The 21,753-nt window shown below is 46.4% G+C and overlaps 2 protein-coding genes and 1 non-coding gene across 3 annotated transcripts; all 3 read right to left on the minus strand.

The window, feature by feature from the left end:
• Positions 1 to 259: 259 nt before the first annotated feature.
• On the minus strand, positions 260 to 1,435 carry CCL21 (C-C motif chemokine ligand 21). Its single transcript, XM_012770100.3, has 4 exons — positions 1,268 to 1,435; positions 1,046 to 1,166; positions 777 to 950; positions 260 to 695 (listed from the first exon to the last, which is right to left on the minus strand). Exons 1-4 carry the CDS (start codon positions 1,332 to 1,334, stop codon positions 662 to 664), a joined length of 396 nt encoding a protein of 131 aa, XP_012625554.1. The 5' UTR covers positions 1,335 to 1,435; the 3' UTR covers positions 260 to 661.
• A 629-nt stretch (positions 1,436 to 2,064) lies between these two features.
• Positions 2,065 to 2,127, minus strand: LOC142874706 (U7 small nuclear RNA). Its single transcript, XR_012922348.1, has one exon. It is a non-coding gene; the product is annotated as a U7 small nuclear RNA (small nuclear RNA).
• Positions 2,128 to 14,795: 12,668 nt separating this feature from the next.
• SPATA31F1 (SPATA31 subfamily F member 1) lies at positions 14,796 to 21,080 on the minus strand. Its single transcript, XM_012770092.3, has 4 exons — positions 20,902 to 21,080; positions 20,246 to 20,291; positions 19,638 to 19,698; positions 14,796 to 18,633 (listed from the first exon to the last, which is right to left on the minus strand). Exons 1-4 carry the CDS (start codon positions 21,043 to 21,045, stop codon positions 14,796 to 14,798), a joined length of 4,089 nt encoding a protein of 1,362 aa, XP_012625546.2. The 5' UTR covers positions 21,046 to 21,080.
• Between the last annotated feature and the right edge of the window lie 673 nt (positions 21,081 to 21,753).

The following is a 21,753-nucleotide window of genomic DNA, read 5'->3' on the forward strand; positions in this document are numbered from 1 at the left end:
TAAGATCTGGAGGTCACTCTTGAAAGACCTCGCTGTCTCTCCCTTGGCAGGGATTCTTCAAAGATGCACGTCCCACCCTGTCCGTTGGCTTCCCCTTTACTGCCCAGGGATCTAGGTACTTGGGAAGCAAGGAAATTCTTGGGATGGGTGGGAACATAGAATTAGCCCACCTGAGCTCTAAGCTGGGATCCCACGGTGTGTTACCCAACCCTGTTGTGACATTGGCATCCCCATGGGCACAAATGCACAGGGACAAGTATTCGAGTGGGAGGCTGGAGCAGCATTTTATTCAGTTAGGTGCAAATCATATTTACAAGAAAGGGGTGGATGCAATGGGGAGCAGGATCAGGTCCAGAGTCCTGAGTGGCTTCTCCTCAGAGGGGACAGTCCTGCTGCCACCTCTCATACTCCTTGGGAGACTCTCTCCCTCCTCTGCCTCTCTGGGCCAGGCCTGGCGTGGGCAGCTCAGCCTTGCAGGGTAGGGCTGGGAATGCAGATGGGATGGGTGAAGCAGGAGGTGTGTGGCAAGGCCAGCATGGGGTGGCTGCTCTGGGGCCCTGGAGTCCTTTCTCTGTCCTAGCCCCCTTCTTGCCCTTGGGTTAGGGATCTGATCCCTGACGAGGCTGGTGGGGACCTGCAGGGCTCCTGGCTGGTCACTGGGCTATGGCCCTTTTGGGGTCTGTGGCTGCTCAGTCCTAGGAAGACAGAAGAGGGGTGTGAGAGGCTGATTGAGGTTCCCCTTAGCTTCCCTCCCCCCAGCCCTTCAGATTCCTCACCCCCTGCAGCGTTTGGAGCCCTTTCTCTTCTTGCCAGCCTTGGAGGCCCCTCTGTCCTTCCTACAGTCCTGGACTTCTTTCCGCGGCTTGTCCAGATGCTGCATCAGTTGCTGCACCCAGGCCTTCTTAGGGTCTGCACATAGCTCTGGCTGAGAGCGCTTCCGGGGCGAGAACCTGGGGATTGGGGGTTAGAAAGCCTTCTTAGTCTTGCCCACCACGTCCTGCCTACCCAGCTGCCAAACTGTGTCCACCCCCTCATGCCCACTCACAGGATAGCCGGGATGGGGCAGCCTAAGCTTGGTTCCTGCTTCCGGTAGCTGCGGACAACCTGGGCAGGAATCTTCCTTACGCTGTACTTGAGGCAACAGTCCTGAGCCCCTCCATCACTGCCTGCAGAGTGGGATTCACAGGGAGCCCGGAGCTGCTTGCAAGCTCCCACCCAGGCCTCTCCAGCCCCTTGCCCCCACCCAAGTCTCCTCCCCACTTTGTACCTTGAGTCCAAGGGATGCTGAAGGCCAGAACCAGGATAAGGAGGCTCAGAGCCAGCGACTGAGTCATAGCTGTGGTTCAGGTGCTGAAGCCAGAGCTGTGGCGAGGTGAACAACTGCAAGTTGGGGGTCTGTGTGTGGGCTGGGACTGGCCTGCTGCCTATTTATGCAGTCCTGTTGATCGTTTTGAGGATGTTTCCTAGCCAGTTTCACTTCCTGAGGCTGTGTGCCAGCACAGAATTCAGGCAGTTCCAAGCTGCCTCTCTCTGCCTCCTCGATATCAGCTGAAACAATCCGGCCCTCCTTGTGTTCCCAGCCACAGCTTTGGTGAGGCCTCCCCACTTCTCCCCTCGAACACTGCGATTGCCTCCTCACTCCACTGCAGGCTCCACACTCATCCCCTCCTTCCAGCAAATCTGATTATTAGTATTATTATTTTTTTTTTTTTGAGACAGAGTCTTGCTTTGTTGTCCAGGCTAGAGTGAGTGCCGTGACGTCAGTCTAGCTCACAGCAACCTCAAACTCCTGGCTCAAGCGATCCTACTGCCTCAGCCTCCCGAGTAGCTGGGACTACAGGCATGTGCCACCATGCCCGGCTAATTTTATATATATATCAGTTGGCCAATTAATTACTTTCTATTTATAGTAGAGACGGGGTCTTGCTCTTGCTCAGGCTGGTTTTGAACTCCTGACCTTGAGCAATCCGCCCGCCTCGGCCTCCCAGAGAGCTAGGATTACAGGCGTGAGCCACCGCGCCCGGCCTATTAGTATTATTTTTAATATTTTTCTTTAGCATAGGGAGTGGTCTTCTGGTGAGGACTGAAAGATCTGCTAGACAAATTCTAAAAAAGCTGTAATAAATCCGATTATTAATTTGTAAGAGTTCTTTATACATCTGGATAATAGACCCTTATCAGATGTATGATTTGCAAATATTTCCTCTCATTTTATGTGTTGTCTTTTCACTCTCTCTCTTTTTTTGAGACAGAGTCTTGCTTTATTGCCCAGGCTAGAGTGAGTGCTGTGGCGTCAGCCTAGCTCACAGCAACCTCAAACTCCTGGACTCAAGCAATCCTGCTGCCTCAGCCTCCCGAGTAGCTGGGACTACAGGCATGTGCCACCATGCCTGGCTAATTTTTTCTATACATATTAGTTGGCTAATTAATTTCTTTCTATTTATAGTAGAGATGGGGTCTCGCTCTTGCTCAGGCTGGTTTTGAACTCCTGACCTCGAGTGATCCGCCCACCTTGGCCTCCCAGAGTGCTAGGATTACAGGCGTGAGCCACTGAGCCTGGCCTCTTTTCACTCTCTTGATAGTGTGCTTTGATGCACGAAATTTTAAAATTTTGATGAAGTCCAATTTACCTGTTTTTACTTTTGGTGCCTACACTTTTGGAGTCATATTTAAGAAACTATTGCCAAATCCAATACCATGAAGATTTACCTATGTTTTCTTCTAAGAGTTTTATAGTTTTAGCTCTTACATTTAGGTCTTTGATCCATTTTAAGTTAATTTTTGTACATAGTGTAAGGTAAGGGTCCAATATAATTCTTTTGCATGTGGATATCCAGTTTTCCCAGTAACATTTGTTGAAAAGACTGTCCTTTACCCATTAAATGGTCTTGGCACCCTTGTCAAAACTCAACTTATCATATATGTAAGGGTTTATTTCTGTATTCTCTATTCTATTCTATTGGTCTATATATCTACCTCTTTGCCAATGTCACGCTATTTTAATTACTGTAGCTTTGTGGTTAGTTTTGAAACCAGGAAGTGTGATTTGTTCTTTTTCAAGATTGTTTGAGCTATTTGAAGTACCTTTAAATTCCACATGAATTTTGGATGGGTTTTTCTATTAATGCAAAAAATGCCACTGAGATTTTGATAGGGATTGCGTTGAATCTGTAGATCACCTTGGATAGTGTTATCATCTTAATAATATAAAGTCTTCCAATCCATGAACATGGGGTGTCTTTCCATTTATTTAGGTCTTCTTTAATTTATTTCAGCAATGTTTTGTAGTTTTCAATGTACAAATCTTACACTTCCTCAGTTAAATTTAAGCCTAACTATTCTTTTTGGTGAATATTGTAAATGGAATTTGTTCATTGCTAGTTTATTGGCATCAAACTGATTTTTTGGTGTTGATTTGCATCCTGAAACTTTGCTGAATTCATTTATCAGTTCTAACAGGTTTTTTTGTGTATGTGGTTTATTTAGGGTTTTCTACATATAGGTTTATGTTATCTGTGAACAGAGACAAATATACTTATTTCCTATTTGGATGCCTTTTATTTCTTTTTCCTGCCTAATTGCTCTGGCTAGAACTTCCAGTCCTATGTTGAATAGAAGTGGCGAAAGTGGGCATCCTTGTCTTGTTCCTGATCTCAGAGGAGAAGCATTCAGGCTTTCCCCATTGAGTACACTAGTTGGGGTTTTTTATATATGGCCTTTATAATGTTGAGGAAGTTCCTTTCTATTCCTAGTTTATTGAGTGTTTTTTTTAATCATGAAAGGATTATTGAATTTTAAATGGTTTTTCTGTATCAATTGAGATAATCATATTTTTTTCCCCTTCATTCTATTAACAGTGATTGATTTTCATATATTGAAACACTTGAATTCTGGGGATAAATCCCACTTGGTCATGATGTATAATCACTTTAGTATGCTGCCGATTTGGTTTTCTAATATTTTATTGAGAATTTTAAAATCTATCTTCATAAAGGATATTGGTTTGTAGTTTAGTTTTCTTGGAGTGGCTTTGGCTTTGGTATCAGGTAATGTCGACATCATAGAATAACTTAGGGAGTGTTATCTCCTCTTTAATTTTTTTGAACAATTTTGAGAAGGATTGATGTTAATTCTTCTTTAAAAGTTTGACAGAATTCATCAGTGAAGCCATCTGGTCCTGAACTTTTCTTTATTGAGATTTTAAAAATTACTGGTTCAATCTCCTTACCTGTAATTGACAAATTCAGATATTCTATTTCTTCTTTAGTTAGTTTTGGTAGTTTGTGTGTTTTTGGAAATTTGTCCATTTCATCTAGGCTATCCAATTTGTTGGCATACAGTTGTTCGTAGTATTCTCTTATAATCCTTTTTATTTATGTAAAATAGTGATGTCCCCACTTTCATTTCTAATCCTAATAATTTGAGACTTCTTTTTTTCTTAGTCAATCTAACTAAAGGTTTGTTAGTTTTGTTGATCTTTTCAAAAAACCAACTTCTGAATTTATTGATTTTTTCTCTATTGTTTTTCTACACTCTATTTACCTCTGCCTTAATCAGTATTATTTCCTTCTTCCTGTTACCTTTGGGTTTAGTTTGGTCTAAGTTTTCTAGTTCCTTAAAGTGCACAGTTAGGTTATTGATTTCAGATCTTTTTCCTCCTTTATGGAGGCATTTACGGCTATGAATTTCCCACTTAGCACTGCTTTCACAGCATCCTACAAGTTTTGATATATTATGTTTTTGTTTTCATTTGTCTCTTGTGACTTCTTTGACTCATTGGCTATTTAAGAGTGTGTTGTTTAATTTCCACATATTTGTGAATTTTCCAGTTTTCCTTTTTACTGATTTCTAGTTTCACTCCACTGTGATTGGAAAATACTTTGTATGATTATCAATCTTAAAATTTATTAAGACTTTTATTTTGTGGCCTAACATACAGTCTCTCCTGGAGAATATCCATGTGCACTTGAGAGAATATATATTCCACTATTGTTGGGCAGTCTTCGACATATGTCTGTTAGGTGAAATTGGTTTATAGGGTAGTTTGAGTTCTCTGTTTTCTTATTGATCTTTGGTTGTTTTAGCCATTATTGAAATGGGGTATTTAAGACCCCAACTATTACTGTAGAACTGTTGATTTTTCCTTCCAATGCCATCAATTTTAGCTTCATAGTGTTGGGGCTCTGTTGTTAGGTATTTATAACTATTATATCTTCTTGCTGTATCAAAGGTTTTTTTTTTTTTAAGTATATAATCTTCTTTGTCTCTGGTAACCTTTTTTGACTAAAAGTCTATTTTGTCTGATAATAATGTAGCCACCTCAGCTCTCTCTTGGTCACTATTTGCACAAGATAATTTTTCTCATCTTTTTACTTTCAAGTTCTTTGTGTCTCTGTATCTAAAGTGAGTGTCTCATAGACAGCACATAGGTGATAGCACTCTCATAGACAGCACATCATATTTTGCCAACCTCTGCCTTTTTAATTGGAGTGTTTAATCCATTTACTTACTTTAAAATAATTACTTATAAAGAAGTGTTTATTTCTGCCATTTAGGTATTTGTTTTCTGTATGTCTTACAAATTCCTCCACTACTGCCTTTCTTTGTATTTAGTTTATTTTTTGCAGTGTACCATTTTGATTCCCTTCTTTTTCCTTTTCTGTATATACCCCCTGCCCGGTCCCGTCTGGCAGCACCCTGGCCCTGTAACTGTGCCCCAGCCTCTGCGGAGCCTCATTAGGACCCCCCTGTCCCATAGGGTCCATTTGGTCAGGACCCCTATCCCCCGTGGAGACTGCTTGGTGAGGATCCCCAATTCCCATGGGGCTCAGGAGGAGTCCCTTTTGTAGCCAGTCAGTTGGTGCCCGTGTTGTGGCAGCCCACTGGGTCAGGACCTGGCCTCCCATGCAGCTCAGGGGTTAGAGAGCTCCCCTTTCTCCAGAAGCCCAGTTCAGAACCCTAGCAAGGGAAAAGGAATTGCTACCCAGTAATCCTATAGCTTATAAGCACTAATATAGATTATAACCTTATTTCTCCTTAATTCTTGAAGGATAGTTTTGCTGGATCTAGAATTTTTGTTTGACATTTTTGGTTTGTTTCAAGGCATCATCCCATCATACCTTCTGGCCTCTATGGTTTCTAAAATCTTATTGAGGATCCCTTGTATGTAACGAGTTGCTTCTCTCTTGCTGCTTTCAAAATCTTCTCTTTGTCTTTGGGTTTTGACAATTTAACTACAGTGTCTTGGTGTGTATCTCTTTGAGTTTATCCTGTTTGGAGTTTGTGAACTTTTTGGATATGTATATTCATAACTTTAATCAGATTTGGGATGTTTCTGGCCATAATTTCTTCATTTCTTTTTCTGCCCTTTCTCTCTCCTCTCCTCTGAGACTCCTAAAATGAGGTACATTTGATGGTGTCCCTCCATGCTCTGTTCATTTTTCTTCTCAGACTCAATAATTTCAATTGCCTTACTTTCAAGTATGCCAATCCTTTCTTTTGACAGCTGAAAGCTGTTGTTGATCACCCCTAGTGAATTTTTCATTTTAGTTATTGCATTTGTGGCTCTAGAATTTTGTTTGGGTACTTTTAAAACATCATTTCTATCTCTTTATTGATAATCTCATTTTGCTCATATACCATTTTCTAGATTTCCCTTAGCTTTTTGCCCATGGTTTGCTTAAGCTCTTTAAGCATATTTAAGATAGATAATTGAAAGTCTTATCTAATATATCCAATGTCTGGTCTTCCATAGGATGATTTATGTAAAATTCTTTTTTTCCTATGAATGGGCTATAATTTCTTGTTTCTTGGTATGCTTAGTAATTTGTTATTGAGAACTGGGCATTCTGAGCATTATAGTGTGGTATATCTGGAAATTCAATTTTTGCACACCTTAGGGGTTGCTTAGTCCTTACTGAGGACTGTGCCATCAATTTACAACTTGCCTATTTTTGTTGTGTAGGGTCACCAAAGTTTCTGTTAGTGACCTGACAAGGTTTCTCTTACTCCCCTCACCCCCCAGGTTCTATCCCTTTAAATCTTCTGATGTATGCTGCTGGGGAAGCAGCTACAGCCCAAGAGGGCTGAAACTAAGGCAAACCTATCACTTAGGGAACTACTAGACAAACCAAAATGTAAACTTCAGATTTTTGGAGCACAAGGTTCCCACTGCCTGCCCTGTGATCAGCCAGCCACTCCAGAAATGTGGGCTGCTATACCCACAGTGTTGGCTGGTAGCTAGTTCATGTGTGATACTCTCTTAGGAAAGATCAACAGCCTCTTCCTTCATCAAGCATCTCCCCGTGGGATGCTTGTTATAGGAGTCCAGCCAAGTTCCAGACTTGTGAAGTAGTTGATTCCAATCTCTCTTTCTACCTCAGTAGTTGCTTTGGTGGAGGGATCAACCCTTAGAGCTTCTTACTCTGCTATTTTGCATGATGTTGTTTCAGTAATTTAAGTTTTAACATTTAAAATCTTTTAACCATTTTGAATTTATCCTGGTATATGGTATATGAGGACCATAACTTAGACTCTGTTTAAAACTGAATTGAGACCTCAGAATTATGATCTTTAGGTCCAAACTGGAAAATTCATCTGGTTTCCAGAGTGCTAAACCCAGCAGCAGGCCCTTTGCCCCCAGTCTTACTCTAGTTTTCTGAAGGATGGCTTATGAGGGGATAGGAAAACCATAGGGAGATGGAGAGGGGATGAGGATTGGGAGGGATGTAGTCAGGATAGTGATGTCCAGGGACAGAAATATTGGGCCCATGATAGGGGTATTGCTGTTGGGGGAAGATGGGTTGCAGAGGGGCTGGGGATTGGCGATGAGGCTACTGTTGGAATGGGGATAAAGTGGTGGTGTTTTACCCCAAGGTCCACAGAGGAAAGGACTGGAATCTGAGTGGCCTAGAGGAGAGGTAATTGAGCTCTTGAGTTTGATATTTTCCAACAAGCTGAGATCTTAATCAGGGCAGGGAGTGGGTCTGCTGGCAAGAGACTGGCATTCCTGGAACAGGACTGGGCAAAACCAAGGAGATAAGATTTCTTGGATCTTTACCTGGCCTGATAGCACATCCTTGCACCATAAAGTTTTAAGTTCCCAGCTCCGCTGTTTCCCCACCTACCTATGTGATAGTGACTAAGGAGTAGTGAGTAGCCTATCTATGAAGAATTCCCAGAAAGGTAGATTGACATGGGCCTAGTAGAGACATGTAGATAATTCCAGAGTTATATTGTATTAGATTGTTTCCAAACTTAGCTGCATTTCAGAAGCACCTGGAGAGGAGGCTTGTTAAAAATACACAATTAGAAGCACTATCTCAGACCATTCTAAATAGAACATCAGAGCCAAAAAATGTATATTTTTATCAAGTTCTCCAGGTAATTATAAGCATTGGGTGAGGTAGGGCTCGGAGAGCCACCGGGTCTGTTCTGTTCCCCAACCCACATTCTAGATGGTCACAGAGCCAGTGTAAGGGAACTAAGGTGGTCTGGGGAAAAGGAAGCTGGAGTGATGGCCCCCCCCACCTCCCCTGAGGGAGGACACATTCTGGCCTGGCACAACTTGCAAAAAAAAGAAAAAAAAAAGAAAACGGGATTGGGGAGGAAATGGCTGGGAAGAGGAGCAACTTCCTCTTCTAAAATCCTGGCTCATTATCTTTCCAAGATACCTGCTTCTCCCCCTGCCCTTGTTTATGCCATCAGGGGCCTCTTGTTAGTGTCAAATGGTGTCCACAGCTCCCTCAGGTGCCATCTTTGCCCACCTTTCCTAAATTCAGGAAGCTCTTTCTGGCATTGACCCTAAACTCCTACCTTTAAATTTAAGCCTGCAGTGGTAGAGTAACCTCAGAGAGATGTTCCATTCTGAAGATACTAGGATCTCTCTACTTGTTCCTGCCACTTAGAATCAAAGTTAGGAAAACACTGGGGGTTTTGCCAGAGGTGGAAACTTGGCTACACAAAAAGCCAGAGCAGGAAACAGCTGGCCTGAGGGCAAGAATGGGATAGTAAGTCCTTCAGCCTAACACTAGCTATAGGTAGACCTGGGGACATTAGAGAGAGGCACTGAGGCAGCCTGGAGGGAGTGAGTCCAGCTACAAACACAGTCCCAAGGGTAGGGGCTGGATGACGAAGGCACTGGGTACACTTCCAGCCATTCCTGTGCCTTCCTACTGGCCTGGGCTTATCCCATCCCACAGTCTCACTTGAACTCTAACTTGGGTGCAGGGGTCTAGACCTTGCAACCCTGAACCAAGCCCCTCCTAGTCCTCAGGCCAGGCTGGATGTAGATACAGGGGAAGAGAACACAAAGACTCAGATGGCCACACATCTGAGATGTGAGTATCCACCTACAGTTGCAGTCCCCTGGGGCAAGGTTTTGGCTTGGTGAGCTACTGTTTGAGAGCCTCTGGGGTGGTGAAGGTGCAGAGGAGTGCTGCACTGGTACCTGGGGTCGAGGGGTGAGGTCCACATGGCTGCCTTCACCTCTACCATGCTGATGAGTTCAGAACCAACACATGCTGTCACCAGGCTGAGACCCTGGAATGGGGGAGAGGAACTGTACTTATTCATGCCTACCTCAGCCCCAGTGTCAGCAGGCCACTACCTGTTGGGGCAGGCACCTGGGCCAGTTGTGAAGTTGATGTCCTAGGTATGGATGTTGCCAAGAGTCTGGAAATCCCCACGGTGGAAAGGGCCTCATTCTGATCAGCTACAGAGCCCCAGAGCCCCAGGCCCCTCTGCTCCTGCTTGGTGGGGGGTTGCAGGGCAACAGATGTTCCCAGCTTGGCAAGCAAGAGCCAGGGAGGGGTATGGCGGGAATTTCAGCTCAAGGACTGGGCTAGTCTTGGCACAGGATTTGGGGTGGGCTGGGCTCCATGGGCCTGCATATCCAACAAGGGTCAAAGGGCCTGGGCGCATTGGTGCTCTTTCCCAGCTGAGCGTTGAGCCATCTAGGAACAAGATGTCCTGTGGATTGTGCAGCCGTGACTGAAGGAGCTACTGAGTTCTGGGAGTGCAAATGACACATACCTTCATAAGAGTGTGAAATTTGTGTGCCTAGTGTAATTGCACACATTGCTCAATGAGTAGCTACGTAGGGCTAGGGTTAGAGTGAGGATTATGCTTCGACAGCACTGATGCTGTGGCTCCAGATGGGAGTGAGGCAGTGGAAAGGACAGCGCTGGAATCATGAGGATGTTCAAGTAGGGTTTGGAAATGGGTTTGTGGGTTCTGCCGATAGGAGCTAGTGTATCTTGGATTAAGATTGTGTTAGGGTTGGGGTAGGGCAATGCCTGCATTTAGGATCTGGATTAATATTGGCCACAGAGTTATATTTTGTTCTGGGGGTTTGTTTGAAGCTTCTAAGATAGTGTGGAGAGGGAGACTTAGGCAATAATGTGCAATATGGATCTGGTATAGAGGAGAGGTTGTTGGCAGTTTTTAGAGCCCTCTATACTTGAGGGGTTCAAGTGGCCCCTGCAGCTGTCATCTGACTAGGGGAGGCAGGTATCCAGCCGCTGGGGAGAGGGCATGGCACTGTTTTCTGCCTCAAACATATTTAGCCATGTAAACATTTTTGAATAATACCCACCAGCATTACCTTTCTAAGGTAGAGAAGTTCTAAGGGGCCCATTTGCAGAACTATGATTTAGAGTTTTCTTTGGAAATGGGGTTGGAGTTGGGCTTAGGAGTAAGATTGACAGGGGCCTGATTGCAGTTCACATTAAAGTTTGGGGTGGATCTGTACACGTGGTCATGCCCTGTGTCAGGGGCTCCTGCCTGGAACCAGGACCTGGTTCTTCATAGTTCCCTGAAGGTAACCAAGATTGGGAGTGTTTGGTTTGTTCTTCCCTCATGTATGCTGTTTCAAAGAGCTGGGGGTCAGGACCCTGCAGGGATGGAGCAGCAGCAAACTGGGGGCCATCGTGGTGATGGGTGTTTAGGTGGAGGATGGGGCTCCGGGAGGGGGCAGTGGACTCTCTTTCTGATCTTGACATTTCTTTAAGAGCATGCAGCCAAGTAGTTGAGACCAGGGGTATGTACATGAATCCAAGACCATCCCATTAGAGGACAAGCAATGGGACAGAAATTGCAACCTAAGCTTGAGAGGAGAAAGGTAGAGATAGGCCTGGTTTGAGGTGACCTAGAGGCTTTATGGAGTAGAGGGACTTTGAAGGATGGATTTGGACTGCATTTGTGTCTGTGGGTCTGTGCAATGGGCTGTGTTATAGATGCAGAGCTGTCTTTGTGTCTGCATGTGTGTTTGTGCCTGTGTTTTCTCAAGCATGTCTGACTCAGAGGTTCACGAGTCCATGTCTTCCTTGTCCTGTTTGTGCACACTCTGAATTAGTTTCTGAGTGGTGTGGTTGACTTGGGTCTCTTTCTGTATGTATTTGTGTGTCTGGGTGTCTGTGTCCATGTGTCTTTTTTTTTTTTTTTTTTTTTTTTTGCCATTGCTCGCAAAGTTGATGTCCATGTGTCTTTGACTGTGTGTGTGATTCTGCTCTGGCCTCTCTCCCTGAACCCTCCCCTTCTCTTCCCTACACCCCCCTGCCAGCACTATTTACCGCAAGAAGTGGCTTCCCTTCCCGCCGTCTGGGTCCCATGGGTCAGGCAGGCTGCCCAGGTCCTGCCCCTGTGGCCTCTGTAGCAGCCTGACCTTGGGAGTGATGACCTCTGGAAATCCCCCGGTACGCTCCCTATGTGGCCATGGACTGAGAGAAGTTACAGTGGAGGGAGGGACATGGCAGGAAAGAGGGGCTGTTGGCAACATCCACCTTTCCTTCTGGAAACACGATCTCTCTCTGGCCCCTTCCCAGGCCCCCTTTTTCTTCCCCATGCTCTCGTCCAGACCCAGTGCTCAGGGTCCTGGCCCGTGTCTCTGGGCATGGGAACGGACAGCCCTGTGCAAGCCTGGGCCGGCCGGTGAGGGATCTGGTCCTTTGTGCCCTGCAGCACCATACATGCCTGCACTGCACTTCTCATATCCCCACCTGCCCTCAAGGTTGTCCTTCCTCCCTCTCCCTGCAGTGGATGCAGGGTCAGTCTTGTCCTTCCTTCTATGACAGGCCTGGCCTAGGCTGTGGGCCCTGGAGTGCAGGTGGAGCATCAGGCCTAGGGTGGCTGGTGAAGCAGCAGAGGCAAAACTGCCTCCCCACTGGTGCAGGAAGCAGCGTGTCCATGGTGTTGATTCCTGTGCTCATCCTGTGTTCTTTCGTTGGGCTGTAGCGAGCAGGTACAAAAGTGAAGCAGCCATGGTCCTCGTCCTTGCGACTGAGCTCTTCCAGGGGAAACAAGTGTTGTGGAAAACCACTCTCCTCCCACTGTGGGCAGTCAGTTGCCTGAAATTCCTCCAGCCAATTCTACATGCCCCCTGGAGAGCACAGGGAAGAGCCCTAGATGGTCAGGTCTGTTCAGCGTGTCATGATGACCTCAGGGTACCAGAGGGGAACCCGAAGATCAAAGTGAGCACTGAGGTGTTCCCAGCATCTACCCTCAATTCTGGAGTAGGAAATTCTTGAGTTTGTGCCCTTCGTGAGACATTTGCATCTGATTTTTTCTCCCTTGAGTCTAGGGGGATATGGAGGTTGGGATTGTGCTTGGGTTATGGGTGGGATGTGCAAAGCTTCATCCTCTGTCAGCATCCTGCATGAATCATAGGCTCTGACCCCAACTTCTCTCAGCTCCTGGCTTTGCTGAGAACTCAGATTCCTGCAGGTATGGGCTGCAGCTCATCTCTCTGCACCCAGCCCTTTGTCATGGGACTTTGATCAACAGCATGAGCCCTTACTGGCCTCAGGCAGGTGGGAGCCAGCAGGGACCATGGGAAGGGCCTGCTCCACCCTAAAGCAGGATGTGTGCCGGCTAACCCCAGCTTGCCACCTGATGCTGCTGTGACCCCTCTGAGTCAATTCTCTTCATTCCTAGCCCCCTCTAGTGTCCTAGCTCTGTGGCTATGTGCCCAACTCCCATCAGGAGGGGAGGATGTACCTGTCACGAGACCTCCTTTGATCTTCGTTGCTCCAGTTCTCCCCTTGTGCTTCTGCATCATTAATTCATCCCTTTCAACTGGACTTTTTCCATCAACATCCACCTTGCTATGTCTCCAATCTTTTTAAAAAACCCTCTTGGGTGATTGCTTTATATTTTTGCACCTTTATTTGAATAAAGCTCTTTGAGGAGTTAATTGCACTTGCCATGGCCAATTGCTGTTTCCCTTCTCTCTTGAATCCACTCCAGGCACAACTTCATCTCTCTCACTTGAGGCTGTTCTTCTCAAGATCATGAATGATCTCTAAGTTGTTAAATCTAATGCTCCTCATCTTACTTGCTTCACTAACAATTTCTCATGCAGTAGATCACTCTTTCCTTGAAAGACATTCCTCCCTTGTTTCACTATCGCATGCTCTCCTGGTTTTCCTTCTGCCTCACTGGCTAATGCTTCTCAGTTTCCTCTGTTTACTGGTTCCTGCTTTACTTTTCAATTTCTTAACATAGAAGTGTCTCAGGGCTCAGTCCTTAGATCTCTCCATTTACACTTAGTTCCTTGGTTATCTTATCCAATTGCGTGCTTTTCTATCTATCTATCTATCTATCTATCTATCTATCTATCTATCTATCTATCTATCTATCCATCCATCCATCCATCCATCCATCCATCCATCCATCCATCCATCTATCCACCTATCATCTGCAGTCAGGACTCTCCCTGAGGCCCCTCAGGTTTCTGTGTTGAGGGTAGATTTGGAGGCCTGTGGTCACAGGATGAAATGGGAGAGATTGGTTATGATGCTTCTTCAGTGATGGCAGCAGTAGAGAGGGCGAGAAGTGGTCATATTCTGGATGCATTTTTGAAGGTAGAGATAATAGGACTTACTGACATATTGGATGTGAACTGTTAGGGGTGAAAAGCCAAGGGTGACACATTGTTTTTGTCCTGAATAAGTGGAACGATGGAGTTGCCATTAACTGGTGTGAGAAATACTGTGATTTGGGCAGGTTTGGTATGTGTGATTGGGTAGGGGGCGCGGGGTATCAGTAGTTCATTTTTGTATAAATATTTGACATACAAATGTATTTTCTGTCTAGCCAATTTGCACTTATGAGACTGTCTACTCCATGAGATCATGGGCTCCGCTGGGGCAAGGCCTGTGTCTTGTTCGTTGTTGTATCTGGCATAGTCCTGGGTGTACAGTAAGTACCCAAATATTTAACTGTTGAATGAAAGATGCTTCTCAAGGTAATTTTTACTGTGACTCTTTTGGGATCCTCCTTACCAGCTTCCACTAGTGACACAGCCCCACACCTCATAGCACTCATCACACTCATGCAATGCTTTGTCTCCCCAATCCAGACGTGAGATTCAACTAATATTAAGGTATTACAATGCACTAGCCACTATCCTTGGGTCTAGAGGTATAAGACACTGGAAAATAGTTTGGTTGGGTGGATGGTTAATGTTCAGAATCTAAGCCTGACCATTAACTTTAGTACACTCTAGACAGGGGCCTTCCTCCTCTGCTCAGTTCCCTTATCAACCATGCAGGATGAGGCAGGGAGAAGTCATGTGGAATAGTGCCCCGTCTGAAATGTGAGATAAAGATCCTTCCCTAGGTTGGAGGGACATTTTAGCCTCCCACATGCCTTCTCTTAACACAATACAGCAGAGGCAAGGAGCAGGCAGACAACTCTTTGCTTAGACATATAGAATGTATTTCAGGCGGTGCTCTGTCCGCCTGCACATTTATAGAAATGACAACAGTCTTCCTAAAGGGGTGCAGTGGTTGGGGAGCCTACAAGCTCCCTTTCATTGCCCTGGGTGTTCTCCTAGAGCAGATCTCAGTGTTTCTGAGGTGAGGATTGGGAAAGAAGGTGGACATCGCTGCTTGGGTGGCATAAGCCCCTCGAGGACAGTGCCGAGGGCAGTGGTGGGGGTGGCTCAGGACTGAGGCAGAGACAGGTTGTCTAGAGCGAAGCCGGAGATTATTACCTGGGGAATGTGGATCACCAAAGAAGGCCAGGCCCACTGGCTTCTCAGTGCGGGGAGATCGGGCCTTGGAGTGCCCTATTGGCTTCTCCGTCTTAGTTCTCCCCCCATGGCTTTTGGCTGGAGCCAAGCTCTTTTCAACATTTTCTTTCCTGGTTTTGGCCACTTTCTCAGCTGTAGAGAACATGGATTCCTCATGCCCTTTGCCTTTCGTCTTTGGGTTAATACGATGCAGAAAGGATTTAATTTTATTTCTCAAGCTAGACTCTGGAAGGCTGGGCCACTTGTGAGTATGGGCTGGCATCTCCTGCCCATGCAAAACCTGACCTTGCAAAGTTTGTCCCTGCAAAGGCTTACCCTGAATTAGTTGGCTCAGGAAAGGCTGGCCCTGGGAAGCCTGGGGCACCACAGCCTGGGCATTCTGAGGAATCATTGCTGGTTCGAGGGTGACATTTAGCTTGGTTTGACTGTCTTGCAGGGCATCCTCAGATGCTTTCCCTCCAGGGACTCCTGGAAGTAAGTCTGGGAGCTTAGGCAGAGGGTGATGCTGGGGGCTGTGTGGACAGGGCTCAACAAGATGAAGGCTATGGCTCTGCCTACAGGAGCCTTGGGATGTCTTGTTCAGAAGCATCTCTGCTGGCCTCTGGTCTTCAACAGGGTGTCTTCCTTCTCTGATTGAGGAGAGACTAAACCCTGCATCGCCTTCTCCATGGTCCCCAGCTGCTTTGGGTTTCACTGGGTCTTCTATCTTTTCTGCCAATATGGGGACTTGGACTGAGTCCCTGCTTTTGCCAGGGCTTTGGGGCTCAGGGCTCCAGGGTTCCTCCAGGCTGGTGTTGTTCACACTGGCCTCCACCTGAACACAAAGCACCTGGGCCTCTGTCACATCCCCACTGGGTTGTGGGTCACTGGAGACCCAGTGGTCAGAACCCTGGGGCACTGCTTTCGAACTAAGTTGCTCATGGCTCTGCTGCACTGTCTTCAACTTGATGGCCAGCTGTTCCTTAATGTGGGCACAGTCTAGATCTGGGGCATGCGGAGTGTCTGGCGGGATGGGCAGTTCCTGGAGCAATGTTTCCCCTTGGTTGTTCATCCTCCCGAGAGAGTCCTGTGTGGATGTGTCCTCTGGGACCACTGCAGTTTGCTGCATGGACTCCCTCGCCCTTATGGGAATTCCCAATTGTGTCTCTAGGACCTTTTTTTTGAGGTGGAAATTTAGTTTGGCCAAGACATGTGTCTTTGACGTGAAGGGGCTAGCAGGATGTTCCTGGCTTTCTTGAGACACTGTCTCCTCCGTCATTCCTTCCACTTGTACTGTGGACTGGAACTCTTCTGCAACATCTGCACGAGTCCCATTGTTGTCTTGAAAGCATGTCTCAAGACTTGAACACTCTTCTTCAAATGAAATAATCTCAGTCAGAGGCTCTTCTGGGACTGCGATAGGCTCAGGTACCATCTCTGTGATGACAGGTTTGCTAGTGACAGCTGGGGCCATGGCTCTGGATAGAGCCACATAATAGAGTGCAGGCAGCCCTGACAGGAAGGCCAGATACTTGTGCCATAAAGTTGTCTCCAGTTTCTCCTTGGTGTCCTCGGACAGGGCTTGGGGCAGCTGGTGGTATTCAGTGACAGTTCCTGGTAAGGCATGTTGCTGCTGATCAAGGGCCTTTGGCATCCAGGGCATAACTTTGTGATGTAGGTCAGGGTCACTTGCTGCCCGCAGTTCCAGGGGCTGGCTTTCTGGAATGCAGGGGAAGGGAATCACCTTCAGGCCCCCAGGAATTCTGTAGTCCCAGGAGCTATGTACACAGGCAGGCACCTTGCCTTGGTGGATTTGTCCACATTTGGAGTCAATGTGGCTCTGCAATATTGCCTTTGCCTGGGCAAACAAGTGTGGCATGGCGATGGATGCTGGACCCGTGATGGGTGAGAACACAGCACTATTCCCATTGGCCTCCAGGGCTGTAGGCTGGGGGATGCTCATGTTGGCTAGCGCTGTGCTGCTCCAGGACAAAGTCTGCTGGTCAGTAGAGGAAAGGAGCAACTGGATAGACTGCTGGATCTTCTGAGGCAGGCCCCAGCGATGGTGAATCAGCTGCTTCTGGAGGTGGAATTCCAGCAGCCTGCGGGCATGGTCTGGAAGGAAGAGTAGCTCCCTACTGAGGACTGAGATGGGCTTCCCTGAACAGGAAGTTTTCACAGTCCCAGGAGCCTGGGCTTTGTCACAGGGCTCATGTTGCATGGGGCTCTGGGCATGCCGAGGTCTCTGGACGACAGCTGGCAAGCCCCACTGAAGCTGGAGCTGCCTCTGCAGCAGGTGCCACTCCAAGGCTTCACACTCAGCCAGAGTCAAAATTGGGGTATTGATCTGAGTTCCTTGCTGGTCAGATGGAGATACCCAATTTGGGGAAGGTGGGGAAGAGGGTGGGGCTGACAGGGGTGGAGTTTTAGGAAGCAAGGGGTGAAAGGGGAGGTCCTTAAAGAGGAAAGAGCCTTTCAATTTGGGCTTGGACATGTTCCTCTTCTTGGAGAGGCCATGGGAGCCCAAGAAAGTGGCAACGAGGGACTCACTGTGCAGAGAAGGGAGGCCACAGAATAGCTGGCTGTATTTCTCTTGTAGATGGTTCCCTGAGTCATTCACCTGTCCCGCAGGCAGTGAATAGAGGCCACTTAGGACTTTAAGGGCTGGAGAGGACAAGGCTGGAGCCATAGGGCTTGGGATTTGCTGATAATACTTTCTTTCTTCTGGGTTCATCATGGGCCATTCAGAAACCCAGAAGGTCTGGATGGGCTGGCCGGCCATACATGAACACCAGGTCTCATGAGAAATGGCCTCAAATCTATGAACAGAGACCTGAGAAGTATTATTTAGGATGACAGGAACTGGTTGGTCATCTTCAGACTGGTAACACAACGGTGGGTTTGGCATAAGCTGCCTCATGGACTCTTCTACACGTCTGGGGAGCCCCCATCTCTGGAAATGCATCCACTTTTTTACATGTACCTCAAGAAACCTCAGGACTTTAGGACTGAAGAATGGCAGGTGAGCAGGGAGGACCATATTCAAGTCCATAGAATACGTCATATTAGCGATCTCTGGGTTCAGGGACAGCAAAGAGTCCTGATACTTCAAGTGATACTGGTCTAGGTTCCCCTGGACAACATTGGGGTTGCTCTGCATCATCATCTCCTGCTGATTTACTGGGACTCCAGGCTCCTGGAGCTTTGAGGAAACCATAGACTCTGGGCCCTTAAGCACATCTGACACTTGAAATTTCTGCCCCAGCTGGAGGTGGTCAGCCCAGTAATCTTGGACTGGGACTGCATTGGTCGACTGGGAAGCTGATTGGGTTAAAGATTTCTGATCCATTAATTGTGACAGTGTTGGGTTTAGACATGCCAGTGAAAGCTCTTTGGGTTGCCAAGAAGGATGTTCCAGGTTTGGCTTCAAAGGCACACTAGACACAGACAACACTTCTAGGCAAGAAGAGCCCTGTGGTGGCTCTGATGAAAGTGGGGATTTCTGGTTGTTCTCACCCGCCAGCAATTCCTGAACCTCCAGAGCCACAGCATTGCAGGTTTGGCAGCTGGAATCTGCACACAGGATTCGCCGCACACTTCCCTCCTGAGGAAGCCAGCTCTGGCTGGGAAGGAAAACATTGGAACTGTTAATGTTGCAGTGACATCTTCCTTCTCTGAAGAGTGTGGCCTGCAGTTGGCACTGCTCTTCCCTAGTCCTGCAAGTCCTGGTGCCTACATCCCCTTGATGTCTACACTCTATGATTTTCTTCCTAGGAAAATGTCATTTGGCAAGATGTGGGGGTAGGCTGAGCTGAGTGTCTGGGGTTTGTTGGGCAATGTCTCAGACAACCCATGGGAGGACATGATCCTCAGAGAGGACTAGGACCTGGGGTCAGTTCTCTGTTGACCTTGAGAAGCTGAACTAGGAGAAAGAAACCAGACAGATAGGGCATCACCAGAAACACTATCAGGTAAAACCTGGATCAGTCTCATTTGAGGCTGAGGAACCCAAAGCCTTGTGTTTAGTACATCCAAACTGTGGAAAATGAGGTCCTTGTGAGATGTCTCCATTCTGGGAGCTATATGGTATTTTTGCTGCTATACTCAGCAACTCTTGGGACCTAATCCTTTTATCTAGAGATCTTAAGGAGAGGATAAGACCATAGGCTCCTGTCTAAGGGCTGTCCCAGGAACTGGACTCCCTGAAGGTAGAACTGAAAGAGGTAATGTCTGTAGGGTCCAGCCAGACTCAGGAGTCTTCTCTCGAGAGGCTGGAGGTGTAAGGAGAATATGATAATGATGATTTCTTTATCCAAAATCCATTCTCTTGACTGAATTACTCAGCTCATATCTGAATGCAACCCATTAATGTCTTTTATGAATTATGTATTAGTAAAATTCTGAATTATAGAACTACCACTAATTACCCTAGCACAGAGCTAAAGTGGGTCTGGAGACATATGAATCCCACTCTTCCCTGGCAATCCTCTCAACCAGTAAAGCAGCCTCCACTGTGTATGTCTCCCTTCCAGCTACTTTCCCTCTCCTCTCATCTGCCCCATGCCAAGCTAAGAAACTCTCACAGGCCAGGCTGGTGTTTGAGAGACTGCAAAGAGTAAAAGATCACCTTTTCATGACAGAGAGCAGATTCCGTGGCTTCTCAGCTTCTTCCTGGGAAAGTCTCCTAGCTGAGGAACCAGGAGACAGTGTTATTTGGCATGGGTGGGGGGGTTGTGTGCATCCTACAGCTGAATAGTAAGACCCTTGACTCTTGTCAAGAAGACACTGAAATCCCAAAAAGTCAATACTCTAAGACATGTCTATGTACATGCCATTTATAACACCATTCATAACATGTTGTCCCACGCCAAATTTCATTTGCTCTTCACAACCATAATGTGAGTGAGGCAGGCTCATTAGCATTATGCCCATTTTATGGATAAGGATGAGCAATGAGATAACTTCCAGAGATACGTAAAACTAGCAAATGATACAATTAAGGATATTGGCCCTACTTTCTTAATTTTTCATTCCCAGGGCAGTAAGGACGAGAATTTTGGAACATTACCAAGTTCTGATTTCCTACCCACAGAAGCCTTCTGTGAAAGTTGTCAGTCTGGGGAATTACAGAGGTCAGAGCACCTGTCTCTTGGCACCAGGGTTCATAGAGGGACGGGATCCCTGGGAACCTCACCCATGTAGAAGGTACTCAGAGGGCAGATTGAGACTTTTTACCTCTTGATGCTGCCTCTCTATCCCTTTGCCGGACTTTTCGGTGACGCTTAAAGACAAAAACATTAGAATGTGAAGCTGGGACACCATTTTCTTCTTCATGTCTGAAATGAGACAAAGCTCATATACATTTTTCACTCACTTTCTATATATATCTCTGCATTTTGTACACTCTCCTACACTTCCTTTATCTGGTCCACTTTTTTTTTTTTACAACATTTCCCTTCTTCGCTTATTTCTGATTAAATTGGAGTCTCCCCATTTCCATAACAAGTTCTGCAGGGAGCTTAGGATGACATAGGAGGAAAAGTGGAACAGATTAAGGGGTGAGTGATTCTAACAACCAAAGGACTTGTGCTGACAAAGTCTACCAACTAGAAAAATCCCCCATGTTGTGAGGTCTTCTGAGATCCAGTGAGGTTGATCCCATATTATCTAGTTTTCAACCCAAGCCAAATAAAGAGGTTCTTGGCTTTTCAATTAGAGTTTGTTGTAGGGAGGGCCTGGTAAACAATTACAGTCTCTGAGAAGAAAAGTACTATACAAAGGCAACTGAAAGTATGCTATAGAAATGGGGATTATATGATGAGACACTGAGGACTAAAAAGCTTCTTATCTGAGACTTAATTCATTCAGTTGTGGTTATAGTGTTTCCCTACCTGGCAGCAGCTCCTCTTAGGTTCCAATTTCAATTCATGGTGGCTCCTTTTCACTTGCCAGATAATTAGGATAATGATGAAGATGGAGCCATAGGTATATAAGGGATATCCAACATCCCACAGCAAAAAAGTAGGGCTCAACATGGTGGAAACCTCATTTGCATGAGGAGACCAGCCATCTCTGTATCTAGGCGTTCCGGATCCTGGTGCCTAATGACTCCCAACGCTAGGCTTTGTCATGTCCGCCTCACAGAAGATGGAACCAGGCCACTAGACTGCATCACAAAGCCCTCCTGTTTCATAAGGCATGTGGAGTACAGAGGCTTATGTGGTGATCAGTCTGTGGAAGAGGGTGTCTGGTTATCTGTAAAGGTCGCAGAGCCTGGGATTAAGTATGCCAAACTCATAAGCAGTGTCTATTTCTGACTTTCTTGTCACACTACATCTTCTCCACTCAGCTGTCTCCTTCACAACTGTGTGGTCACCCACCCTCAGAAAACTGAGTGCTTTGGGACACAGGGTACCTTATGAGAAAGGGTGGTTGGGACAGGGGAACCTCCACTGACTCCCCCGTTTGTTCTGGAAGAAGACTTGAGAAGCACACAGGAGTTTAGGGAGGGCAGAATCTGGTTATAGCTTGAAAATGGTGAGCTTTGGTGTTATAGGCAATGTATGATCAGAAATCAGAAGTACAGGAAGGGGTGGCAGTATCTTTAAATGACATGTGTGAAGAAGGAAGGTGGCCTCCAGTGTGTGATTGGGATGTGATTATAAACACTGTTTTCCATGGATGCACATTAATGCTCAGGGAGATGAATGCCTGTAGAGATAAATTGGTGGCCACTTTGGACT

The sequence above is a fragment of the Microcebus murinus genome, chromosome 12, assembly GCF_040939455.1.
Source record: "Microcebus murinus isolate Inina chromosome 12, M.murinus_Inina_mat1.0, whole genome shotgun sequence".
Lineage (NCBI taxonomy): Eukaryota > Metazoa > Chordata > Mammalia > Primates > Cheirogaleidae > Microcebus > Microcebus murinus.